Source organism: Panthera tigris, chromosome B2, assembly GCF_018350195.1.
Source record: "Panthera tigris isolate Pti1 chromosome B2, P.tigris_Pti1_mat1.1, whole genome shotgun sequence".
Taxonomy (NCBI): domain Eukaryota; kingdom Metazoa; phylum Chordata; class Mammalia; order Carnivora; family Felidae; genus Panthera; species Panthera tigris.
In genome coordinates, this window is record NC_056664.1 from 39,153,298 (window position 1) to 39,179,134 (window position 25,837).

At 53.2% G+C, this 25,837-nt stretch overlaps 2 protein-coding genes and 1 long non-coding RNA gene across 5 annotated transcripts; 1 reads left to right on the plus strand and 2 right to left on the minus strand.

Annotated features, from left to right (window-relative positions):
• Positions 1–574: 574 nt before the first annotated feature.
• UNC5CL (unc-5 family C-terminal like) lies at positions 575–11,500 on the minus strand. Of its 2 annotated transcripts, XM_042985286.1 has the most exons (11): positions 11,453–11,500; positions 11,042–11,225; positions 10,390–10,438; positions 7,368–7,813; positions 6,545–6,845; positions 5,556–5,818; positions 4,826–4,927; positions 4,505–4,572; positions 3,571–3,671; positions 3,310–3,423; positions 575–2,192 (listed from the first exon to the last, which is right to left on the minus strand). In XM_042985286.1, exons 2-11 carry the CDS (start codon positions 11,154–11,156, stop codon positions 1,988–1,990), a joined length of 1,764 nt encoding a protein of 587 aa, XP_042841220.1. In that variant the 5' UTR covers positions 11,157–11,225; positions 11,453–11,500; the 3' UTR covers positions 575–1,987. The 2 variants fall into 2 exon arrangements, with proteins under 2 accessions (XP_042841220.1, XP_042841221.1); XM_042985287.1 differs by lacking the exons at positions 10,390–10,438; positions 11,453–11,500 and having other exon boundaries at positions 11,042–11,107.
• A 241-nt stretch (positions 11,501–11,741) lies between these two features.
• Positions 11,742–16,419, plus strand: TSPO2 (translocator protein 2). Of its 2 annotated transcripts, none has more exons than XM_007085222.3 (4): positions 11,742–11,861; positions 14,983–15,172; positions 15,545–15,686; positions 15,945–16,419. In XM_007085222.3, the coding sequence occupies exons 2-4, from the start codon at positions 15,003–15,005 to the stop codon at positions 16,143–16,145; spliced, it is 513 nt and encodes a 170-aa protein (XP_007085284.1). In that variant the 5' UTR covers positions 11,742–11,861; positions 14,983–15,002; the 3' UTR covers positions 16,146–16,419. The 2 variants fall into 2 exon arrangements, with proteins under 2 accessions (XP_007085284.1, XP_042841222.1); XM_042985288.1 differs by lacking the exon at positions 11,742–11,861 and adding an exon at positions 13,646–13,843.
• Positions 16,420–19,843: 3,424 nt separating this feature from the next.
• Positions 19,844–21,653, minus strand: LOC122238380. The gene is made up of 3 exons (XR_006217288.1): positions 21,355–21,653; positions 20,616–20,780; positions 19,844–20,288 (listed from the first exon to the last, which is right to left on the minus strand). It is a non-coding gene; the product is annotated as an uncharacterized LOC122238380 (long non-coding RNA).
• Positions 21,654–25,837: the final 4,184 nt, after the last annotated feature.

A 25,837-nucleotide genomic window follows, 5' to 3' on the forward strand; every position in this document is an offset into this window, starting at 1 on the left:
GGGGCCAGAGGCATCCTGTCCCAGCACAGAAACCCCTGTGACTTTGATGTACCAGAAGACTTGAAACTCTTAAAATTATTTGTTCCAGGGTAGGGAGGAACACAAGATAAAGATGCCTTGGGCTGACGTGGAGAGTAAGGAAGAGACATGGGAGAAAAGGAGGAAGCCCTACCTGGATTCCAGGACAGACAGTTGCTTCTGAGCCAAGAAGTGGGGAAGGCCGAGGCACCAACCAAAAGGGTGGAACACCAAGCAGGAGGGAAGAGGTGAAAGGGCCCCACCCTGCAGGCTCACTTCTAACAGAAAGGGAAGTGACCCTCCCTGATTGACCATGCTGAACCCAGACGATATGCCTACCAGAAGCACAATCTACCAAATGCTTGCCTCTAAGCAGCCCCGACTGCTATAATCTGACCAAATAAAACCATTCATACCCACATCCAAATTTATCAATCTGAGCAAAATACAGTTAGTAACAAAGAAACGAAATTTTCGTATTTTATTATTATACAATATTGTTTATCATAGAAAAAGCTTTAATATCTTTTCATTAAATACAAAAGCAAATTGCTAGTAGAGAGATTGCTTGCCTGCCCTTAAAAAAAAAATTTAACAATACCTGTTTGCAAACAAAAACATTGCTAGAATGCAGTCAAATCCTTTGTTCTCTTTTCAGGACCCAGCCCACTGATCTCTTTTCTGTACAGTGTCTAACACATCGTAGGCACGGAATAAATATTTGTTGACTGAATGGCGTGTTCTTTAATCCCTATTGTTTATTTCCTGACCCTAAATTGGATCTTGATTCACAGGGTAAAATCCACACCCCCACCCTTATTCCTAGGGTAGCCCAGTGTCCTTTCATTGCCTTTGATACATGACATTGGCCCAGAGACACTTGCCTGAGGGGAATGACTGAGGGTTTCCGAGGGTGAAGGAAACCCTCAAAGGCAGGCCCAGTGACTCGGTAGAGGCAAAGAGATGCTAAGACAGAGACTAACACACAGATTCAGGGATGCAGACACTGCAGAAAATGGTGACAGCAAAATGGAACCAGAGACACTGAAAACTCACACAGTTCCAGATAAAGAGGTAAAAAGGTTGGGCACAAATGTTAATCTTGTAGTTTCTTGTCAGCATCGATGTTTTATGACAGAGATAATGGCAGAAAGAAAGGAAGACAAGGCAAGGATGGGAAGAGAGAGAGACAAAGGAAGACAAAGGAGACAGGTGGACAGCCGGGCATGACTGACCTTGAACCCTCCCCACACACCCATGCTCACTCTTGGCTCCTACTGTAAGTCCAGCCACCATCATCCTCTATCCCCACCCAAAGACGGCTGAACCACTCTATGCTCGTCCCAACCCTTTCTCCAGCATCCTCCATGAAGCCTTCTCCTGCTCCAGCCCACGCCCCGCTGCCTCCCGTCTCAGCTCCTAAAGCACGCCCACATCCCCTCACCCCAGGGCACTGCTGTTTTGGAAATAGCCTCTCGTCCATGAGGGCATCTTGACTCCCACAAGAGAACTGCGGGTTTGTCAAGCTCCAAGCCCCATTTCCTCCATGCCAGGATTCCCCGTGATACCCAGTCCGATGCGGAGTATCACTAAGTGCGCAGCGAATCCTTGTGAACTGGCCAGTCCCCCAGGAGTGCCGACAGGGTAGCCTAACAGTCCACTGGGTCTATGCAACAGCTTCCTGGAGGCTGGCCATGCCAGGGCCATCTCCTGGGTTCCTGCGCCCCCTGCCGACCAGGATGGGACCCGTTCGCAGCACGAAGCTGGTCTCTAGGATCGCGCCAGGGAAGCTGACAGTGCCCCCCCTCCCGCCGCCCCTTGGTCTCACGGTGGCCACAGCCACCGTCTGAGGGTTCTGATGAGGTCGGTGGGCGCGGCCAGAAGCAGCTGCCGCGCTCTCCCTCGGTGTCGGGGCCCCCAGGTGCCCCGAGTGCTGCGAGGAGGTCCCCACCCTGCCCCCTGGGGGCGCTCAGAGCTTCTCGTCCAGTTCCAAGCCCTGGTTCTCCTGGGCGCCCCCGCCGCCGTGCGTCCCGCTCAGGTAGTTCTGGATGGCCGAGGCGCAGTCCAGCCGCTCCATGACGGTCATGAGGTAGTGCAGCTCCTGCAGGCTGCCGTTCTGCTCCTCAAACAGCTCCAGGATGGCTGCGGCTGGGCTGCGCTGGCAGGACAGGAACCTGGCGGGATGGGGGATGGGCGATGCACTGGAACCAGATCCACCCCTCCCCCCCCCCACCCCGCCCTCCAGCTCTGGCCCTCATCCTGCTCTTGCCTGCCTTCCAGGGCACCTGGGTGGTGGGAGGGCCCCGGACCTTGAGATCTGAGCTTGTCCTGGCTCAAAGGCTACTTCTCTCTAGGCCCCAGTCTCCTCCTCCTTCACCGAGGGCTCGGACAAGAGAATTGCCTCCAGCTCACATGCTCTGTAATTGCCTTCTCCATTTCCCCTCCCCCTCCCTCTCTCCCAGGCCACCACATCCTGCCCACCACTCAGGAAACAGCTGCTGGAAACCACGGCTTCACCATGACCCTCCCCTGCTCAAAAACCTTTCGGGGTCTCTTTCCAGTACCAACCAAACCCATACTCCAGACCCCGGGCTCATCCATAGCTTGGCGTTGCCCTTTTCTTCTGACCTTTTCTCCCAGCCCCCATCCTTCTGTGCGCCCATCCCCTTCCCACCTTGCACACAGCACACTCACAAACAGTTGTGCTCTTCCCTCCACACAGATGGGTACTTGATAAACATTTAATAGGTAGGTGATTTTTAAATCCACTTTGCTTTCAGCTGGGTCCAGTCCTAGTCCCATCTCCTGGGTGAAGTCCTTCCTGACCACCACACTCACAGTCTGGGTTCTGGAGCTTAGCTCAGAATTGTTCTCCTACTGATTGCTGTTGACAGAGACCATGGTTGCATTGCCCCCTGCCCCCATTACTACTAACATGTATTGAATTAACATGTGCCAGGCACTCAACTACATGCTTTATACACATTACCTTACGGTGTGCATTCTACGGGCACAGCATGTCAAGCACTCAGTATGTACCCAATGACTTATGCGTTAATTGATTCATTTTTAAATATTTATTGGGCACCTACTTATGGGCCAAGGCATCATTCTAGGTACTGAGAATACAGTAATAAATAGAGCTGCTCTATCATGGGGAACGGGGTAGGAAGTAGCCATTCTCGGACTTTTAAGTTGCTTCCTTATCTGTGCTGCAGTCCTCAAGGTGTCCTGAGAGCCCCCGACCCCAGTTCACCCTCCTCTCCCATGTGCAGACCCCACTCCTCTTACCGGATTTTCATGCCGCAGAGCCCCAAGTGGGAGGCCAGTCGACGCCAGTCATTGCCCGTGATGCTGTTTGGCTCCAACAACATTTGCAGCTGCTCAAAGAGCTCTGGAGGCAGCCTGGGGCAGAGGGGTTCCTCAGAGAGGGGGATCAGAGAAACCCAGTCCGTTCCACACACACCCTGAATTGTGTATGCGCCCTCTGTGGGCACTGGGGCAGGAATCTCAAAAGTCCCCCAGCCAGCAGCCCAGGCCACCCCACCTCACCTGTTGCATGGGGGTGGCTGAGAGACAGGGGGTGGCACTGCCCAGGATTCTTCCTCTGATGCCTGGAATCTGAGGATTTCCATGTACTTGGTCTCCATGCCCTGATCCAACAGAGGGTCAGGGAACCCATTTAGGCATCATGAGACATCCCCTGAATGAAACTAGGGAACCTGCCTCCATTCCCCATGTCCAGAGCTACTTTGCCAGGAGACATCAGGACCCCCTACCCTCTGTTTCCCTGGCCCCAGAACTTTCACCTTTAAGTTTCCCTACTGAGCTCTTTGGGAGCTGAGACATGAAGACCAAACATGGTGCATCCTAACATACCAGGAGAAGTCTGGGTGAGGTCATAGGGCAGGGGAAAGTCTTCCAAAAATAGGGACCCTGAACTCAGGCACATGTGTCTCCTTCCCCCCAGCCCTTGGTTCCTCCTTGCAGGGGACAACCTGAGAGCTATCTGCTTACTCTCCACCAAGATACCACCATGGTTCCCCAAAGATTCTCAACCCTGATTTCTTCAAACCTTCCCCCTTCAGAGAGTCAGATATTTAACTCCCATCCCACCTACTCGAGATCCTCTCCCTGGTCGCTCTTCTCACTGAAGATACACAACATCATCTCTCAGATGCATATAGTCAGCCTAGAAAGAAACCACTTCTCCTGGATGCCCAAGTCCCTCTGGGCCAAGAGAAGAGGTTCATCCAGGGTTTGGTTCTTTTACCCTCCTACTGGATTCATCCATGGATAGACAAGAGAGAGTCAGGGAATAGAGGGTAGCTTGGAGGCCAGGTGGTCTAAGCCCCTGGAAGAATGCCAACCACCTGATGAATTATGTGATTGGGGCCATACTTACTGGGCACCAGACCCCTTGCCCACTTTGCCCAGGACTCCTCCAGGCCCTGCCCTTCCCTTCTGCCCCTCAGCTCCAACTCACGTCTTGGAAGGTATGCATGGTGACAATGATCTCATTGGTAAGCGCTGAGCAGTCCTCATTCTCATTGGCTACAAAGAGGAGAGGACATGGCAGGCATGAGAGGGAAAGGCCCAGTACAAGACAGCAGGGGAAGTGAAAGGGACTCCACAGTAAGGCTTTGGAAATCTGAAGACATTGGGCAGGACCTTCCATCTTTCTCTCCGCAAAGATCAGTTGTGGCTCCTCGCCTTTTAGAGAAGGTCTGCACGCAGGCCTGACCAAATGGGGAGCCACAGAGGGGTGAGGGGAAGGGGCGGGGAGGGGACAGGGCCCCTGAACTACCTGCTTTCCTCCGGAAGCAGAAGGAACGGAAGGGGCACTTTCCATGCCAGATGTGGAGATGGGGAACCAGCTGGCAACTGCTCTCATCCACGTTCTCCCAACCTGGGGAGGAGGCAGAGTGGAGGGCCTCAGAAAGTGGGGTCTTCCACAAGTGTTTGGAGGAGTCCTATTCTGTGCAGGGTGCTGTGGGGAGGGATGAGGAGGGAGCGAAAGCAGGAGGGGGTCTCAAGTGGATGGGAGTCCTCAGAGCCTGGCCAGGACCCTACGAGCAGCCTTCCCTAGCACCACACACCTCCCACACGCACACAGCGCACAGGCCTCCCGCCTCCCGCTGAGCAGCCACGCATCTGTCCACAAACCACACAGACATCCCAGGCCCCGTGAGCAAGTGCACCAGCAGGTGCCACAGAGGAAGGAGGGCAGAGAAGACTAGGACTCCTCCTTAGATACCGGGCCCCCAGCCAGGTGGGACAATAAAAGCCTCCCCTCCCCTTCCCCCACCCCTGCATCATCCTATCCTCCCACGGAGGGGCCAGAGCTGAATGGGCCACAGAGGGTGGGAGTGGGCAAAGCCTGGGGCTCCTGGAGGCAGCCACAGAAACCAGGGGTCCCCTGGAAGCTGTTGCCTGCCCAGGAGTCTCCAAAAGAACCTTGAGGGTCCCAGATTTCTACCCAGGGGGAGGTCCAGACCCCTCCCTCTAGTGCCCCCCCCCGAAGCCCCCTCCCTCACCCTCAGAGATGTACTTGAGCTTCAGGCACTGATCCCCTCGGGCCCCCGTGAAATCAAAGAGCTGGCAGGGCCCGCGCAGGCGACCGCCGTGGGGCTGCTCGTTGGCCATGGCCCACTGAAGGGCGCAGGGCGTGTTGTTGAGAAAGTAGATGCGCAGCTGCAGGTGGGACTGTCCCGGCACCAGCGGCGAGCAGAACACAGCCAGCTGCAGCCATTTGCGGGCTTCCCGGCCCGCGGGCGCCTCCAGCACACAGGTGTAGAGGCTGCAGAGAAAGACGGTGACAGGGGAGGCTGGGACCCCGGTGCACCTGCCGCCAGGCTCCTCCTGTGCGAGGATCCAAGGAGAGCAGTGCAGGGCGTGGATAGGGAGGAAGTGGCAGGGAGTCAGGCAGGTGGGGGGACGAAAAGTGAGTCAGGTCACTTTTAATGGGGAGCATCACCGAATGGGAAGAAGAGCCATCAAGCGTCCTCCAGCACGAGAGAGAGGAGAGGTGGGCTCCAGGGCCACTATGCTTCCCAGGGGACCCACACACACAGCTGGCCCTGCTCTGCACAGGGGTGGGAAGGAGCGGCAGAAGGGCCGGTGGTTCTAGAAAGACAGAGCTGAGGACAGACATGCGATGGGAGGGGGTCTTCGAAAACTGGAGAGGACAGGCGGCCCTGGACAGTTCAGGGACAGTCTTGAACAGGGGCACAGGGTAGAAACAGTTTTAAAGAGACAAAGGTGGGGATGGGTCAGGCCCCTTCCAGACGGAGGGCTGGGGTTGTGGTTGTAGGCAGGCAGAGAGACTACAGCAGGTTGCTAATCCTGGACAGGGTTTGAGTGAGACACGCTGCCCTACCCACTAGGACAGAGGGACCAGGAAGGGACACCGGGCGATAAGGGATTTGTGGGGCATCTGGAACAGATCAAGGGGCAATTCCATACAGAGAGATGGGGGTGAGGCAGACACAGAACACAGGCAGGAAGACTGGGCCAACAGGCCTACCTGAAGTGAGAGAGGCGGATGCGACACTCATCCCTGGACGTGTGGGCCCCTGGCTGCCCTAGGGGCCTCCAGACCTTGGCATCGAGCAGGGTCGTGTTGCTGCTGTAGGTGCGTGCATGGCGGGGCTGCTGGGCACAGTGCTTGAACGTGAGGGTGCAGGGCTGCAGGAAGGAGGCCCCGTGGGGGCCACATGCCACCACAGGGCTCACCAGCCCCTGGGCTCGGGACAACGACGGGGCATCCAACAAGTCCCACACCAGGACCAGCGATACCCGCTCCTGGCGGCCCACAGCCACAGCACCTGGGGAGAACAAGCGTTGAGACGGTCCTGGCAGGCAGGCACCCCACCACCCCAGAATGGGCCAGGCCACAGCGGGAGGGGAGGTGGGACAGGAGCCAAAGAGAGAGGGTGCCTCGCAGGGCACTGGGCGAGGCAGTGTGGAAGGAGAGAAAGACTGTGAGCCGGCTTGCGGTGTAAGCCTCAGCAAGCCACCCTCCTTCCTTCCAGGGATGCCGCCAGCCCAGTGGGGGCTTGTGGGAGTTTGCAAATTTGCAAAAGGTGCTCTTGCTCCAGACACTCTCCTTGATGGAGAATTGTCATAACACACCGTTCGTTACTACCAGGCACTCTACTTCCACCTGTCAGGAAGCTGTCATAAAAATATGTAATCTATCCATCTTTGGAGTCAATAAAGCCATACTAAAAATATAAACAATTTTCAAAATTATGGCGATGTCTACAAATGATGCTCCCTTAGGCGCGATGCCCTTGTACAACACGCAACGAACAACTATATGCTGAGAAGGGAGAGGGTGCTGTTACCTGGCGGGATGAGCAGAGAGATGCCCATATCCCGGAGCATCAGGCAGCCACCGCGGTGATCCACCTCTCGGGCCGAAAACACCAACAGCTTGTGCATCAGCTGACGGACGACGGTCTGGCCTTGAGTGGGTGTATGCAGTTCCTGGTAGAAGGCAGCCATCTCCGGCAGTGTGGCTGGCGGGCACTGCCTTGGGGACTCATTTTCTGGTAGAGGAGTGGGATGGGACACTGGCTCCTCTTGGTTATCCAGCTTCCAGCAGGCCCCCAGCAGCCAGCGAGGACAGTGCCATCGGAGGCACTGGACCAGAAGGAGGGCACTCGCCACCGGGACCCCCACCAGCAGTAGGAACTGGGCAGGTTGGAAGGAGCACTCATGGGAGCACATCCACCTGGTCATTTGATGCTGCCAGCCCCCGTGCACCCCTGTGCCAGCCAAGGCCAAGAACCTGGAGGACAAAAGAGGTCAGTGCCAGGTAAACCTTTGTAACATCATGGAGGCCAAGACGTGGCCCCCAAGTGGCTGCGATGAGGGAGCAAATTGTCTTCATTGTAGTGACTCCTCCATCAATTCCTTTAACGGGACCTCACCTATCTGCGTCTTACTCAAGAGCCTACCGTCGCTCCCCATGGCCTATTATGTCAAATTAGACTCCTCTGAGGCAGAAAGAGCTTGGGTTTGGAGTTACATGATGTAAATTCAAATGCCGCCTTGGTCACTGGCTGAGAGATTTTGCCATATTGCTTAATGTGCCGTAGTTTCTGCATATGTCAGAATATCCATCTTGATCTTTACAGAAAAATCTTTAAGGGGGAAAGCAAGTTACGGAGAAGTAGACATCCTCCGATCTCGTTAATGTAGGTAACAGAACTATATACAAGTATAGATACATATTTATGGGTGTATACATGTCAATTACGGAGAAAGGTCGGGGCAGTGCTATGCAGTAAAAACGATGTAAGCCACAAATGTAATTTTAAACTTTCTAGGGACGTTAAAAAGGCCAAAAAGAAAAAACCAGGAGGAATTAATTTTAATAATATATTTTATGTAACCCAATATATTCAAAACATCATCATTTTGAGAGGAAATCAATACAAAATTATTGCATTAGTTTACATTCTGTTTTCATACTAGGTCTCTGAAATCCCTGTGTATTTTACACTTCCAGCACATCACAGTTGGGACGTACTCTAGTTCATGTGCTCAGCAGCCACACATGCTGGTGACTCCTGTCTTGGGCAACGCAGGGCTGAGAGGATACACCCCCAAACTATTCCCGCCCATCACTACCGAAAGAGACAGGAAATTGAGAGGGTGGAAGGTGGAAAGTAGGACTGTCCGTTTTCTCGAACTCTTTTCTTCTGTATTTGAATTTTCCACCCCAAGCCTTTTATATTAACTTTGTTGTTCTTTTTAAGAGCTATCCAAAGCAAAAACATAATTACCTCTGAGAGCAGAGTGATTGTGAGGATAGCACGAGGTCATGTGAAAAGCATTTGTAGATGACAAAGCACTGGCCCAAATAGGTTTCTTTCTTCATGCCTCCACCCTCCCCCCCGCCCCCACCTGCTACCAGAAAGGTCTGAAGGCGGCTCACAGGGATATGTGAAATATGATAGGGGTAACAAAGTCAAAAGTGGAAGCAAAAAGAGAAAGAAAAACACAAGTGGGAGCCTCCAGTGAGGCTGGACTGAGGCCAGGCCAAAGCACACACTGCCTGCTCACCTGGTTACCAGCGGGGGGCCTCAGACTGGAACCTGGCCCTTCCAGCAGCCTCCCCCACAAGGATGCCACACCTTCCTTCGGGGGGCCCTCCAGGGTCTACCACCTCTCGCTCATACTTTCCCACTTCCTCCCTTGATTTCCAGCACCCTGCACTCCTGCCAGGCTGTGCGCCTCCCACCTGTCTAGTTCCAACCTCTTGGCCCTTGCTCCCTCCCACTCTTCTCCCCACCTGCCTCTTCCACCCACCTGGACCTCCCTCCTGCTCCACAGCACCTCCCCCCGGCTCACCCACCCTTGACAGTCTCACCCCTCGGAATTTTCTCCCTGCTGTCATCCCACCTTATTGAGCAACCCTTGACTATATGCTGTCACGCGTGGTTTTCCCACCCCCTCCGGGCTGGTGCTCAGAACACGTGGAGCACACACTGCGGGAAGTTCAGTCGTGACAAAGATGACATCTTACGCGGAGCTTCTGAGGGAATGTGACTCATTCACTCTGTCGCTGAGTTCTGTGAGATATATGGCCTCTTTCAAAGTCCTCGGGATCCCCGGGGTTGATTCACTAGGGTCTGCACTAGAAAGCCTTCTGGCATCCATTCATCTCCAGCCCCTTCACTCACACCCGGACCCGGCGCTCAGGCCTTGCCCCAAGACACCACCAGCTCCTCCCTTGCCCTCCTTCTTCCTTCCTTCCTCAGGGCCCACGAAACCCAAGCCCCTTTCCTTAGGTTCTCCCAGACAGGGGAAGAAATTCATCTGTATCCTCAGGCTTAAGGACTGGGGTGGGATCTATTCCCCGCCGCCCCACACCCGTGTCCTCATTGAAAACGTAGCCAGGGAGGAAGGTGTGACGTTGTTCCTTTTGCCTTAAAACTCAACCCTGCAGAAAAAGTGCCCCAGCCAACCCTCTTGCAGGGCACACAAGTCAAGTGGACGAGCTGGCAGGACCCCCCCCATCTGGTGGGAAAGGGGGGTTGGAGCAGTCAGCCTCCCTTTATGGTGCATCCGTTCCTTTTGGTTCTTTGACATTAAAGATAATTGGAATTATAACTGCGCTAGTAACAGCTAACTTTTATGGAGCTTTGCTCTACGCCACCGTGTTAGAGCGCTCTGTGGGGCCTAACTCATTTGATCCTCACAGTGGTCTGTGAGCTAGGTGTTATTTTTATCTCCATGTCATAGATAAGGAAGCCAAGTTTTCTCCCCACGGTGAGGATGTGTGAGGGGTTATTAAGCTACAAGCGAAGGCAGAGGGAAGGATGAACAGGGATGACAGCGGTATTCCAGAAACACTACCTCTCTCTCCAGGCCCCTTCTTTTTCCCCAGGGTCTCTCTTCCTTTGCACTTCAAGATGACAGGAAGTTGCAAGAGCAAGAAACACAAATAAAGTAAAAATAAATAAAAACACCGAACAGTATAACCTCGGCTCCATAGGGAGTGATATCCCTACCGCCCCCTGCCCACAAAGGCACCCGTGGCAGGTGATGGGCTAGCTAGTAGGAAAGAAAAGAGGGACTCTGCTTTGTTTCTGTAGCAACAACCTTCCTGGGGCCTCCAAGGACCAGAGTCCAAACCCCGTCCACCCCATTGGGTGACGCAGCAGAATCTCCTTGTCCAGCCTGCCAACCTGGAAGAGTTGGCATATTCCTCCCTAAAGCCTAGAGGGGCCTCTCATGGGAAGCCCACTCATTGACTCTCCCCCAGCTCAGCCACCTTTCCCCCAGGCTCATAGCTCTCCAAGCTGCTAGGCCCTCACTCCATCGGCCCCCTAACCCCAAGAGGAGGTAGGCCTGAATCTACAGCAGGATAACCAGCTAGATGTAGCCTGGACCTTCCCGACCCCCTGACTCCTTAGTACCCGTGTCTCCAGTTTGTCTTGCTCCTGCCCCCAGCTCATCCCAGGTAGCAGGTCCCCAAGATAAGGGTCCTTTAGAATGCTGCCCTCACCTTCTCTAGGGAGTTGCCTCCTCCAGCACGAAGATCTGGGCTCCTGCTGCAAAGCTTTTCTCACGTCCTTCGAGGAAATTCTCAACCCTTCTCCCACATCACTGGCTTTTACCATGCCCACTCAAGCCCTGATAGATCTCGTTATTGAAGCATGTAAAAAGTACCAGGATGGATGAGTCCAAACCTGTCATGGGCAACATTCTTTCAGCGTAGTATACATTTCCATAGTGCATACAACTACCTCTCGGGTCCTCACGCCCACTGGACACTTGCCCTCTCCCCTCTCCTCCTCCAGTGGAGGCTCTCCACACTCTGGCAAGGCTGGCTCAGCTGGCCTGACTCTTCCCCCGTACCCCAGATGGCTCCATTGCAATGCCCACCCCATGTCTATCTGCCCCAGGGGGTGCTCACCTTACTGTGTGGGTGCTCCCAGAGGCCCCCCTGCTCATCCAGGAATAGCAGTTCCTTGTCTGGAAACAGAGCAGTCAGTCAGAATCTGTCACCGGGCCAGCAGACAAGTGGAGGTGGGCGGGGAATCCGGGCAGGAGTGGCCCAGAGCTTCCCAGCAAAGTCCTCCCTCCCAGTGACCTAAAGAGGGGTGGGGGAATCTGTCCTTGTCTATTGGCAAAGTCCAGCCAAGACAGGGGAGTGGAGTAGCTGAGGATCCCGGAAGTCAGAGGTCTTAATAGTCTGGGTCTGGGAGGGAGGAGACAGAGAAAGAGAAAACCTGGGGACAGGTGAACCCCTCCCTACAATGCCCTCTGCTGGTGAGTGGCTGCCCCAGCCAGAGGCTATTGAACCGACAGACAGCCGGCAGAAGGTAAGAGGAGGGACCCCTAACAGGAGCTTCTCAAACTATAGTGTGCACACAAACCACATGAGGCATTGGGTTAAAACGTGGGTCCCAATCCCATAGGTCTGAGCCAGAGCCCGAGATTCTGCATCTCTAAAAAGCTCCCGGGTGATGCCAGTGCTGCTGGTCCAGGAGCTTAGACCTTGTCTAGTTCCACCCTTTCCTGCACAGAGATGACAGAGGAGGCACTGAGAGGGTTAACGACTCACAAGGTGCTGGCAGCACTGGGTGTTCCCCTATCTGCTCCCTGCCCACACTCAGAGTTGGCAGGGACACTGCACTTGGGGGAGAGCTGTCTTTGGGCTATTTGCCAACCTGAGTCCTTTCATAGAAATTCTGCCTGGGAAAGATAGTGCCACTGGAATGAAGGATCCCTGTGAAGATGGATGGATTTTTGTTGTTGTTGTTGTTGTTGTTGTTGTTGTTGTTGTTTTCAGCTGTTTGCTCTTGTACTCTTAGCTCCTGGTACAGCCTGGTCCATAGCAGGTATTTAAGAAAGACTTGTTGAGGGGCTCTTGGGTGGCTCAGTTAAGCCTCTGGCTCTTGACTTCAGCTCAGCTCATGATCTCATGGTTCATGAGTTCGAGCCCTGTATCGGGCTCTGCGCTGGTAAGTGCGGCCCCTGCTTGGGATTCTCTCTCTGCCCCTCCCCTGCTCGTGTGCTCTGTTTCTCTCTCAATCTCTCTCAAAATAAATAAATGAACAAGAAAGAAAGAAAGAAAGAAAGAAAGAAAGAAAGAAAACAAAGGCAGACTTGTGGAATGAATGTGCAGACCAGCTCAAAGAGAATGTGTTTTGGGGCCAGTCTACTGACACTGAACACAGGTGACTCACTTGTCCACTGTATAATCTTAGGCAAGTTCCTAACCCCTCTGAGCCTCCCTTCACTTGTTTGTCAAATACAGGCAATAATATCTACCTTGTGAGGGATAAGCATGGTCATTATTGAGCTAATAACTGTAAAATGCTCACCCCAAAATGGGTGCTCCATGAGCGGCAACTCTTGTCACCAAGGGCTGGCCTCCTGCAGTTGGGGACCATGGTGAGCTCCCCAGCACACCCCCGCCCCAATTATCTCATAGAAAATAAGTAACCACCACTGATTTCATCTCAGTTAATGATTCTCCAGCCTCCTGTCCCCTACTGCAACCCCCTCCCCTCCACCACCTTCCCCAAGGTAGAAGAGGGAGGATGGGGTAAACTCCTCCCAGGGGTGCCCAGGTCCCCAGAGTGGAGAGATGGGGCAAAGGAGCAATGGCGAGCAGCCAATCTGGGAAGGGGACCTCATGAGTAAAGGACTAGCAAAGGAGAGGTGCTTGGAATTTTATAGGTATGAAATGGGTAGGTGTTAGTCTTTGCTGGACAAAGCTCTGTCTGAGTCACACAGGAGGCTGCTTTCTCCTCTGAGTCATGAAGTTGTAGGGATTTGTGAAAATCCGTCAAGCTCGAGTTCTGAGAGGGGAAGGCCCATGCCAACTAGGCTATAACCTGTGTCCATATATCATGAACTCCTTTCCAAAGCTGATGCTTGCCCCCCTTGGGGATAATCCCAGTTACAGGAAAGTCCTGGGGAAATCTGAGGGTCTGCACCACCCGTGGACACAAAGCCAGCTCATGGAATGTGCACACCACAGGTTTCAGAAGTCTTGTAGCCTGAGGCTGAGCCCGCCCAGAAGTCTGGGTGTCACAGAACCAAAGCCTCAACCCTTCTACTAGGCCAAGTCTAGTAGACCGGAGGTGGGGGGGGGGGGCCTCTGCTAAATGAAGCCCTTCAGGACCATGCAGGCAGCCAGCCTTCCATACACCCCAGCCAATGCCACCACCCTGTCATTGGAGAAAGGCAGACCAGATGGGAGCCTCACTCCGCCCTTCTCCCATCCCCCACCCTCCTCTGCCTTGCACACAACATATAGCATCGAGCACTTGGCCTGAGAAGTGTGCTGCCTGAGGTAAGGGGAACACAGGCCTGGGAATGAGGAGGCATCAGGAGGGTGGAGAACAGGATTTCTCCTGATGGGGGAGGGTGCGGGAGGCACCTCCAGCGCTGAACAGAAAAACAGAAAGAGGGAGACAGCAAGAGACAGGAAGGCAGAAGATGAACAAATGGACAGTGAGGACCAGAGGAATATAAATAGAGATGCACAGGTGGGCGGGCTAGTCAGCCCTGTGTCCGGAACTTCCAGGACATGGACAGGGGCCCTTGACAGGAAAAGATGGAGTAGGCAGTCACTCCAGGACACTGAGAATGATATGGATGGGGGTCTTGGCTGGAGGAGGGTCTGTGCACAACTCCACATTCAAATGAGTATGGCAGCTTTTCAATCAAAGACCAGGCCATTGCTTCCTTGAGATGTCAGGCCACAGGAAAGCTGGGCGCTTATGTTTGTGGCTCCCGTCCCTCTGGAAGGGGAGAGGTGGAGGAGGGACCGTCCCAGCCCCTGAAGGGCAGGCGAGACGGAAACCTTCAGAGAAAGGAGCCCGGTGTCACTCGGCTGAGTGTGAATTCGGGCAGCAGCTCAGGCTGGGTGGGCCTCCCCAAGTCTGCCAGTCTGGTATATCGAGATAAGCCTGGGGGCGGATGGGCTGGCCGGTTCTTGACTAGTAAAGACCCCCAGGGATCCCTGGCTCCTGCCTTTCTGAACATAGTTGGTTATATCAGCTTGACTGAGTTCAGTATTAAGGCACCATCCCTGTCAAGGGCCTGCTATGTACCTGATCGAGTGCCACCCACTATGGGAGGCAGGAGGGACGGTCATACATGGACCTGAACTCTAGGAGTCAGATACGTGCTGGGGGAAGGGAGCCTTTCACTCAGAAGCGGTTATCAATACGGGACGGTATCCTCTGTGTGCCAGATGAGTGGTGTGGAAAAAACAAGTCCACTGAAGCCAGAGAAAGGACCCGGTGTGGGCTCACAGGAGCCGACGGGAGCTGGCCCAAGGTGGGGAGAATGGCCTCTGTGACTAGACGTCCTGTGAGGGGGCTCTGGCCAGGAAATAGCATGGGGTAGGAGGTGGAGACAGGCAAGCAGACACAGGGAAAGGACTGAGGGGGAGGCCCATCACCAGTGTGTCATCTGCCGTCCTAGATTTGGTCTCCGTGAGGAGAATGCGGCCTCAAGGGACCATCTTTGTGGCTCTTCCCCACCTGGGGCCCATCCTGGTCTGGTTGCTCACCCGTCGAACGTCTGGTTGGTACGACAGCCCAAAGAAGCCACCCTGGTGCCCACCTCACAAGGTCTTGATGGCAGGGTGGATAACCATCTACTTCGTCATAGGGTGAGCACCCATTTCGCATACCATGGGCCCTGTACCCGAGCTACTGCTGTATCCTGGTCTCCAAAGGGATAGCACGCGCCATCTTAATGCTTAAGTGGGGTGGGGGGAGGGGGTCCCCTCTGCACCTGCCTAGGATTCCAGCCAGCCTTCTTCTTCCCCCTCTCCAAGTTTCCCCATTGCCTCCCCCACCTCACCATGCCCGGCTCCCCCCACCACCTCCTCGCTGGCCCTCAAGTGATGCATTGACACTCTTGTACCCATAGCAGCCCACAGGGTTTCCTTTGGGAAACCAAGAGACCTTATGCCCGAGGGCTCCCTTCCTTTGCCACGGAACACCCTCCCTCTGAGTGTCCTGCCACCATCTCTCTGCAGCTATGCCTCCTACCTGGTGTGGAAGGACCTGGGAGGGGGCTTTGGGAGGCCCCTGGTCCTGCCTCTCGGCCTCTATGCTGTGCAGCTTGCCATCAGCTGGACTGTCCTGATTCTCTTTTTCGTAGCCCGCACCCATGGTCTGGTAAGGCACACCGTGTTTGTCAGTGGAAGTAGCATAGGAGCGGGTGAGACTACTGGGGCCCCCAGAGCAGACAGCCCAAGAGACCAATGCAGGACAGGCAGGTAATGGGTGGGCACACTTCTCTGAGCTCCGGCCGAGTGCCCAGACCTCAGGAACTTGGCTCACTGGGTCTGGGGTGCAGAAAGGTTGAGGGCTCAGTTCTCAGGGCAGCCTGCCTGACTTCCCTGACCCCACTGCTCACTCCCACCCCCCCTCCAGGCCCTGCTGCACCTGCTGCTGCTCTATGGGCTGGTGGTGAGCACAGCGTTGATCTGGCATCCCGTCAACAAGCTGGCTGCCGTGCTCCTGCTGCCTTACCTGGCCTGGCTCACCGTGACTGCTTCCATCGCTTACCGCCTGTGGAGGGACAGCCTCTGTCCAAGCCAGCAGGCTCAGCCCAGTGGGGAGAAGAGCGACTGAGGCACCAGGGACAGGAGAGGAGGGAGGATGGCCAGGGTAGGGGTAGAAGAGAATGGCAAGGAGGGCTGTGGAGCTATTCTGGAGAAAGGGAAGGTGGGGGGCCAGGGAGCGATGAATCCCTAGAGACGACTCGGCCCAGGGTGGTCACCGTCCCAGGTCCCCTGGTGCCAATTTTCATTCCGATTTCAGAAATGGGAAGAAAGGGAAGAAACTTATTTTACACTTAATATGAATTAATTAATCCTGCACTAATAAATTAATTTAGTGATATCAATTAATAAGATCCTTTACTAACTTTGAGGGTATGATGTGAAGTACATATCTGGGTACACGATGTCTAGGGTCGTAGGGCAGGGGTCGCATCATCCGCACCTCTCCGGGAATGAACGCAGGAGTGTGCGCACGGGGAGGGAAAAGTGGGTACCCAGTCACGGCTCCACTCACACACCCTCCTGCATCAAGCTGAGTCTTTTAGGACTTAGATTTTCAGCTGCTGGGAACACAAAATCTTTATGATAAGTTCTATAAAAGCAAAACAGAAAAGTAAATAAAGTCGAAAAAAGAATACCAATTGTAAGTGCCAGGTTTATATAATACATCTTATTATAGAATAGTTTAATTTTATTTAATTTTATTTTATTTTTTTAATCTTTCTTTATTTTTGAGAGAGAGAGAGTGCCAGCAGGGTAGGGACAGAAAGAGAGACAAAGAATCTAAAGCAGGCTCCGGGCTCTGAGGTGTCAGCACAGAGCCCGACGCAGGGCTCAAACTCACAAACCGCCAGATCATGACCTGAGCCGAAGTCAGTGGCTTAACTGACTGAGCCACCCAGGCGCACCTATTTCATTGTATTTTAATTAATATATATTAATAATAATATTATAGTATGTATAACATATACCATATTACATTATGGTTATTATAATATTATATAATATATTATATTATATTATACATTCTATATGTCATATTAAGACCTTATGTGATCATCTCTGTTCAGATGGATTATAGATCATTTTTCACTTTTGTTTTCATATACTTTTACTGTTAATTTTCAAAATCAATTAATGACTATTGTAATAAGAAAAAACATTAAGAAAAAGAGATGAATGCCTCAGAGTTAATGAGTGATTTCAGCAGGGACTTCTTGTCCAGACTTCTCTCGTCCCACATCTTCTCATTGGCTTCTTTATTTTCATCTATTCCTTTTTTATTTTTCATCTCTTCCCTCCTATTGTTTTCTTCTCCTCTTGTTTCTTTTTTTTAATTGATGAAGACCTTTGAACTTTATTTTTTTAATGTTTATTTATTTATTTTGAGAGAGAGAGAGCGATAGAGAGTGAGCAGGGGAGGGGCAGGGAGAGGGAGACAGAGAATCCCAAAGCAGGCTCTGCACTGTCAGCACGGAGCCCAATGCAGGGCTCGAACTCACAAACCATGAGATCATGACCTGTGCTGAAATCAAGAGTCAGGCTCTTAACCAACTGAACCACCCAGGTGCCCTTTCTCCTCTTATTTCAAGGCCCTGGTGGCAGCAAGGAGTGAGTGTCCCTGGGGTTGTCTCTCCAAATTCCAAACAAGGTCAGCTGGAAGGCCCAGACGCCTTGCATAGGAACTTCTGAAAGTATTGACCAGTCTCTCCAGGGATGGACCTGGGCATCAGTGTTTTTCAAACTCTCCAGGGTCTCCTGCCTGCTGTCTGCTCCCTCTAAAATGTGAGAGCTCCACATATAGGTGGTCTCTCAGGGCTGTGTTTCTGGAAGCTGAGTTCTGGGTGGAGAACCAGCCGTGACCTGTCAGGCGAGGGCGAAGGACCACATCGGGGAGAAGCCAGAAGGACTTCACATTCGAGGAGACTGGCTCTTTCTGGAGCTCACCAGAGGAGAACAAGCAAGAAGGAAGCTGCATCCTTCCTCCTCCCCCCAGAAAGGGCATGCTGTGCCCCACCAGAAGTGTCAGGCACCTGTGCTCCTGGAAGGCACACACAGTGTCCCACCCCCCTTTGTGTCCCCAGCCCCCGTGCAGCACAGGGCACGGAGCAGGTCTTCATATGTGTTATTGGTTGGATAAATATACACTCTGTCTGTCCCCTTAAAAGAAAATGCTGACCAGAACGTCACCCACACCTGCGAGGTGACTCTGGACCCATTGAAAAAGCCTGTGTTTGGGGAAGGGAACGGTATTCATAGTTTCTGAAGTTTCTCAGGTGGCTCTAATGTTCAGCCTGACTGAAACGGAAGCCAGAGTGGTTCTCAAAGTGTGGCCCAGTGACCTCCGGAGGCGGTTGTAGAAGGCCGGCTCCAGACCCACCGGAATCAGATCATCTTGGGGAACGAAGGCAGAGGGTGACGTGGTTTGCAGTTCTGGCCGCGGAGACAGGCCAGCCTGGGTGTGGATACTGACCGTCATTTATGAACCGGTAACCTGCGCAACTTACCTCACTGTCTGTGCTTCGTTTTTCTCAGCTGTGCGATGGGGCCCTCATAGAACCCTCGGGAAGAAGAGAGGCGATAATGCGTACAAAGTCGTCTGACACAGAGGAAGTGCTTCAGAAATGTTAGCTTTTTAGGTGGGGACCCCAGGGGTCACATGTTTACCAAGCACACATGGTTCTGATTTCCACCACAGTTGGAGACCTATCTTGCTCCTAAACCCTGGCAATATTTCCCAAACTTCCCCAGAGCCAGGAGAGCGAGTGACCTCCTCCTCGGGCCTGTGGGCTAGCCTGACCAGTGTCACACGCACAAAATGACTGCCTTTTTAGGTCACACATTCAGGTGGATTTTATCTTCACCTCCGTCAAATTTCCTAAAGCTGCTTTTAGTTGAACGTATAACTTCATTTATACGTGGAACTGTTGGAGACATAGAAACATAACCTATAAATACCGATTGAGAACACCGCCTGGGTTCTCATCCCCGCTCTGTTATCGCCGTGTGACCTTAGACGAGTGAACGCCCCAGAATTATTTCTCATTGTCATCATCTCATATAGACAGTACAAATATCAGCTAGGAATTTTATTTGTGTTGCCAGCTACTTCTAGAAGTTTAACTGATCCTCCAAGAAGAGGAGAGTCCATCCAAGCCGACTGCATGACCTCCCCCTCCCCAGTGCAAGTCGACCCACAAACCCAGGCGTCCAGATACCTCCAGTTTTGGACACTCCGCTCTAGAAGAAAGCTGGATTTGGGTGGCGTCCCAAGCCCTGGAGTAACAAGACTGCCCGATAGAATGAGCCAGTCTCAGAGGCTTCCTGGCTTTGAGCAGAAACAGCCAGAAAGGGCAGGACTCCAACATCAAACTCTCATCCTCTGTCCTCGATGTCACCCTTAAAATTCCCTTCTGCACTGCTCCTTGGCTCCTGGGTGGGTGCATTTAATCCCTCACTCTCCTAATCTGTCTGGACCCCTCGACCTCACCCTACCCCACCTCCCGGTTCTGAGCACACACTGCCCTTGGCCCCTCCTAGACCACCAGAGTTACCTAGAGTTGTGCCTGAACAGGGTCAGAGTTTCCTCATGTCTCTGCTAGATGTGTCCTGGGATCCCACCATCCCAAACATGTGTGTGTGCATCTCTGTCCCTGAGTGGTGTTTTTCCATTTGCCTCTGAGTGGGCACATGGTATGTGAGTATGAGTGGTGGGGTGGGGGGGGGGGGGGGGGAGGGGAGATGAGCTCCTCTAGGGCTGTGCAGATCCCGCCCTTCCCCCCAGTATCTGGAGAGGTGGGGAGCTGCACCAGGTAAAACAGCAACCCCAGGAGGAGGTACGTCTCTTTCTACTCTATCTCCATCCCTCCTTCGCTCCCCGGAATGCCACGTTCTTCCTCCCTTTGCCAAGTCTGCAGAATGGAGACACCCAGAGGCGAGGTGAGGCAGGGAGACCAATAGGTGTATGTCTGTCCAGTGGACAAAAGTTTGGTCAGCCTGGTTTGGAAGGGGCGGAGTGCAGGAATTGTTTGCTCTGTGCGTCTCTGGCCCCTCTTACCTATGGGCAGGCAAAGGTGATGCCCTGGTGGCAGCGTAAGGCCCCCTGAGTGTTGTCAGGCTTGGGCAAGGGCTCCAAAGTCTTCCTTTGTGGTGGCCACATCCATCCTATCCCCTGCACCCCAAGCCGAGCTTCAGAGGCCTCTTTCTTGTAGTTCTGGAAAACAGGCACAAGACCCTGATTGTTTTAAGTACTTATTGTTGATCAATAAGTACAGGGCCAGGAGAAGCCCTCTTTGTCCCACCAGGCGCCTCGTTCATCCCTCCACTGTCTTTCTTTCCAAGATCCCCCAGCGCACCCAGAAATTATCTGCCCACAGGACAACCAAAAACTCCCCTGTCCCCTTAAGCTGCACCTGCTTCACCCGTTGAGCATTGGAAGCGCTGAAATTCTCCTCTCAAACACTGATTAAGTTTATTGCTTCCCCCTAGTAGGTTCTTTGGCCCTGCAAACACCCCTTCAAAGAGGAACACTATTAGTCACCTTAATATGCGTGGTTGTTATCAGATCACTTTCCTCAAAGACTCAAAGCGCCGGCCGCAGGAGCCGGGCGGTGCCAGGAGTGGCTGCTGGAATGGAGGACCACGGTGACCAGGACTAAAGTCCCCAGGAGCAGCGTGTTCTGCAAGGCGAGCCAAGCGTTGTGTCCTGCAACAGGAGGATACTGAAACCCCTGCCCTGCCCGGTGATTCTAGTGTCTTCTCTGCTCTCAGCCTTAGACCTCTGGGAGACCCTTGGGCCCCCTCCCCCCACCTGGCCGGAGCTCCAGACACCCCGTGTTTATGTCAACAGAGCGGTTGCTGGAGGGTGCAGGCTTCTGCCCGCCAGGGGGGTGTCTGGTGCCGGCAGCCCGTTGTTTGTGTACCTCGTCTCGGTAGTGACCGAGAGACGGGCACGCCCGGGCTGGGTCTCTGGGGCAACGCGCTGTTGGGGTCCCAGCTGTCCCTGCACATAAAGCACCCACTCCATCAATGCACTCCCAAGGTGTCTTCTTTCACAAAGTGAGAATTTAAACCTTCCCCTGGTGAGGCTTCTATTTTCCACTAGCCCCCTCCTGGCCTCTACTCCCTTCCCAGCGAGGGCAGCGAGGCAGCAGACTGAGACCCAAGGAAGAGCTGTGCCTGGTCCTGTCCCCTACTCCTCAGCCACCTCCAGAGACCCTGAATTTTTTTTCTGAAATGACCCTGGGAAAAGGGACAGGGAGAGACAGCCTGCGGCTCACCTTGGGCCAAATCCGGCTCCTTCCAGTCACTGCCACCCAGAGTGAAGGGGGCTGAGGCCTGCAGGGACAGATCACAAGAATTCCTTTTTTGGTTTCCATCCCCATTCACCAGCTGCTTTGTCTCTGCACCTATACCCCCTACACACACACACACACACACACACGCACACACAGACACACCCCCCACATAGACACACACGTGCACGTGTATCCCTCCTATACCAACTGCTTCCAGAGCCCAATCTCCGTGAAGAACACTTTCTTCCACTCTAGTCCGCTTCTTGCCCCGCCTTCCTCAGAGCCTGACCTCAGGGGTCCTGGTATCAGTAGGGACTGAATGTCTAAGGAGCAACAATGTGACTCTGGCAGCACGTAGCTCAGCTACCACTAGCTGCGTGACCTTGGCCAAGTCACTTAAGCTCTCTGTTCTCAATTTCCTCACCCGTAAAATGAAGATAACAGTAGCACCTACCCCAACATCCTGGTGAGGAATAAATGGGGTAATGACATGACCTACTTAGACCGGTGTCAGGCCCCCAGGAAAGGGCCATGCTAGTGTGAGCTCTCACTGTTACTGAATCCCAGGCAGCATAACACACTGGGAAAAGCCTAGAACTTGGAGGCTGGGTTCAAATTCCAGCACCCCACACACAGGCCTCTACTGTGATCTTGAACTAAATAACCTATTTCCCAGTCTCCTCCCCTGCAGGAGGGGCAAATGGATAGAAACCCACTGAATTGAAGAGTGTTAACAGGGGGGTTGGGGACCGCCTGCCCTAAAGAATATCCTGGCAGCTGCAGGACGTGGAGCCAAGCTCCTGGCACCTGATCTCCAGATTAGTGGCTGCCTTCTGGGGCCTTCAGGGGAAACTGGTCCGACTTGGAAAGGAGAGCCAGGGACCAGCCAGGAACCAGGCCCCCAGGAGGTGCCATATATAGCCAGACTAGCTCAGAAGGCTTCTAAGGATGGCGGGTGGGGCAGGGGCCAGAATGGAGCAGTGGAAAAGGAAGCTGTCAGTTATCAGTCCAGGGGAAGGCCCGGGGTGCTCTCCCAAGTGTCAAAGGAAAAACTGTATGTGGGTGTGGTGGGAGCAAGGGGTCCCCTCTTCAGAAAGGGACCAGCCTGGGTCCACCCCTGCATCAGCTCTACCATCACTCAGTCAGGGAATTTGCACCACACTGTTATTTTCACCCCACAGGTCTTTGGGAGCCAGCCCTGTCTCTTCTCATTTGCATCTGTTTGACCCTCCTGGAATAGAGAACAGTAACTTAGCTGGCATCACTGAGGCCCAGAGATGCTTAGTGGCTTGGCCAAGATCACACAGTGAATCAAAGCTGAGATGGGGGCATGGATATGAACTTTGTACCCTCTCCCAATCCTGATACACGACAGCCAAAGTAGGAGACCCTGTCCTCAAGGGGGAAGTCTTCCCCACAGGGGGAATAAGGCGCTGGAAAAAAAATCCCTCCTCCTCGCTTCCCTCCCCCCAGACCTTTGACCTCTCCTTGGTTACTCCAAGCCCCTTGCTGTAGCCGTGACCTGGAAGTGGAGAGGGACACACGAAGATGTTGATTAAGACATGTATTCATCAGAGGGGCGCCTGGGTGGCTCAGTCGGTTGAGCGTCTGACTTCGGCTCAGGTCATGATCTCACAGTTCGTGAGTTTGAGCCCCGCATTGGGCTCTGTGCTCAGGGCCTGAGGCCTGCTTCGGATTCTGTGTCTCCCTCTCTCTGCCCCTTTCGCACTCATGCTCTGTCTCTCAGAAAATGAATAAAATGTTAAAAAAAAAAAAAAAAAACATATATTCATCAGAGCTGGCTGGGTGCGGTCCTGGGGATAAGAAGTATGCTCAGAGGACCCAGACTTAAATCCCTGTGTGATCTTGTGCAAATCACTTCACCTCCCGGAGCGGCAGGTCCCTACTTGCAAAACGAGGCCAGTATTACCCGCCTGTGTGAGACTGGCGTGAGAACGGAATGAAATGATGCATGCTTGAGTGCCCCCCTTGCAACAAGTCCTGTGAGCTCCCGGTGAGGCTGTACCTCCTGCGTCTCTGTGTTCTTGGTATTTCCTACAGTGCGTGGCACGCAGGAGCCCTTGATAAGTATTGGTCAAATAAGCGAAGGAAGTGAACCCTTCGCATTTAAATGGTATGTGTGTGTGTGTGTGTGATGACCAGAATCATAATAACGTGTGTTTGCCTTGTACCTGCGATCACTGCCTTTTCTTTGTGGACTCAGGCACTACCACTACCACCCTGTTTTACACCCCCGGAAAAACGCCTGAGAAAAATAATCTCTGCACAAGTGCCTTCAGTAATCAGCCAATCAGGTCGGGTGACCATAGGGTTGATTGTGGATACCAGAGCGCTATGGGGAGTGGATGGGGCATGAGTAGTAACTATACCTGGACAGCAGGTAGAAATTATGACCATCCAAGCAAACCACAATGCTTGGGCATCATACAGGGCACTGTGCTGCTCAGGATTCTCTGGGAAGAGAACCCCCAATACTCCAAACTGACCTGACTCCTATTGTCTAGTCAGACTGTGGAAAGGTATGCTCCCTTTCCACCACCACCACCCAGTCCCACTTGGAGCATGGTTCTGACCAGTGCCCAGTGTTCTCAGTTTCCTCACTTTCAACCTCTAGTGACCGTGACCCCACCCTTCCACTGCCCTGAGAATGTCCTAGAGTATTTGCAGTACCCCAAACATGAATGCCTGTGGCCCCTGCTAAGCATCCATGATATGAATCTGCAAAAAGGTATCTGTCCATCTTCCAATGCTATTTCAGCTCAGGGATTTTTCTAGGGGCCCCAGGTCTCTCATTACTTTCAATAGGCTTAGAACTGGTCCCTCTGCTTCTGCTCTTTGGTCTATCTTCAACCAAGCAGCCTGGCTGATCCTGTAAAAATATAAGTCAGACCATGTTCTCATGTGTTCAAAGACAGGGGCTTCCCATATCACTCAGAGAAAAAGTCAAGGCCCTTAGAGTAGCCCATAAGGTCGCACCTATCTCGCCCACACTTATGTCTCTGGCCTCATCTCCCAGGACTCTCCAGTCGCCCAGGTGTCCTTGCTTGTTCCGCAAACACACAAGGAACGCTGCCTCCCCAAGGCCTTTACACCGGCTCTTCCTCCCCTTGGAACACTTTCCCCTTAGATATCCATAAGATTATTCCCCTCACAACATTCAGCTCTTAGTTGTTTCCTTTTCAAAGTGCTTGCCTGGCCACTCTATAAAAATATAACATCACCTCTTGTCACTTCCGTCCCCCTCACCTTACCTGCCTTTTCTCCCTGGCACTTCGCACCTGCAAATAGCCTATATGTATATCACTTATCTTACTGATTGTCCAGCCCCCTCAAGCTCTGTGGGGGCAAGGGTTTTCATCTGTTTTGTTCTGTGCCATAGTCCCAATACCAGAACTGGCACCTGGCATATAGTAGGTACTCAACAAATATTTGTTAAAGGAATAAAGGACTGACCGAGAGGGAACATACCATGGAGGTCAAATGTTTGGCCTCTGGGATACAAAGGCCTGGGTTGGAATTCTGACTTGCCACTTTCGGGGCTGCATGGCCTTAGGCAAGGCCCTTAACCAGCCCTTCTGGGAGTCCAAGTTTCCCTATGTGAAACACAGGATGATACAGATTGCCTCCCACGGCTGTTGACAGTCTGATTTCACACATAAACCACGAAACTCACTGCCTGTCTTCTTTCAAAACCCTTGGAGCTCGTAAACAGCAATATCGCTAACTACTGGAGGCTCCCAAACCGACACTGCATTATGGGTTCATAACAGGCAAATCGGCGTCTGTTCCCTTTAAGTAACAGCTCACAGTTTCTTTCCAAATTGGCAGCTCTTATCCCACCCCGTCTCAGGATGCTCCTTTCCTGAACCCGCCAGTGGGGGAGGGGGTGGGTCTCTACAAGCACCCCGTTCAACACAAGCCTCATCCTGCTTACACTTCTGAGAGCATCTCCCCCAAATCTCAGGATGCTCACCTGTAGGCCCCTTTTTCCACGCCACCCACCCCCGCCAGTGAAGCTGGAAAGGTTGCATGGGAAACAGAGGGAAGGATGTAAGGTGGAGGGGAAGAGGATAAATACATGTGTGAGCTAGTGGGGGAAGGGAGAGGAGGCCTCGCCATCCCCACCTGCCAGCTTCCTGTCTTTGCCTCCTGATAAATAGGGGATACTAATGGCCAGAGTTTCCATTCCCCCCATCCCGGCACCCGCTGTCACTCAATTAAAAAAAGATAGAGGGCGAGGGCCTGGGGGAGGGGCAGAGGGCTCTGGTTATAAAGCCTGTGGCCAGGAGGTGAGAACACTAAGCCTGGCCTGCCCAGTGCTCTTCCCGTCGTCCCCAGGCAGATTTAGCTGCTGACAGCTGCTTGGGCCTCTGCCGCCAGGCCCTGGCCCGGGAAACTCACCACCTCTCCCCTTTCTCAGTGACTGCGGAGCCACAGCCCCTCC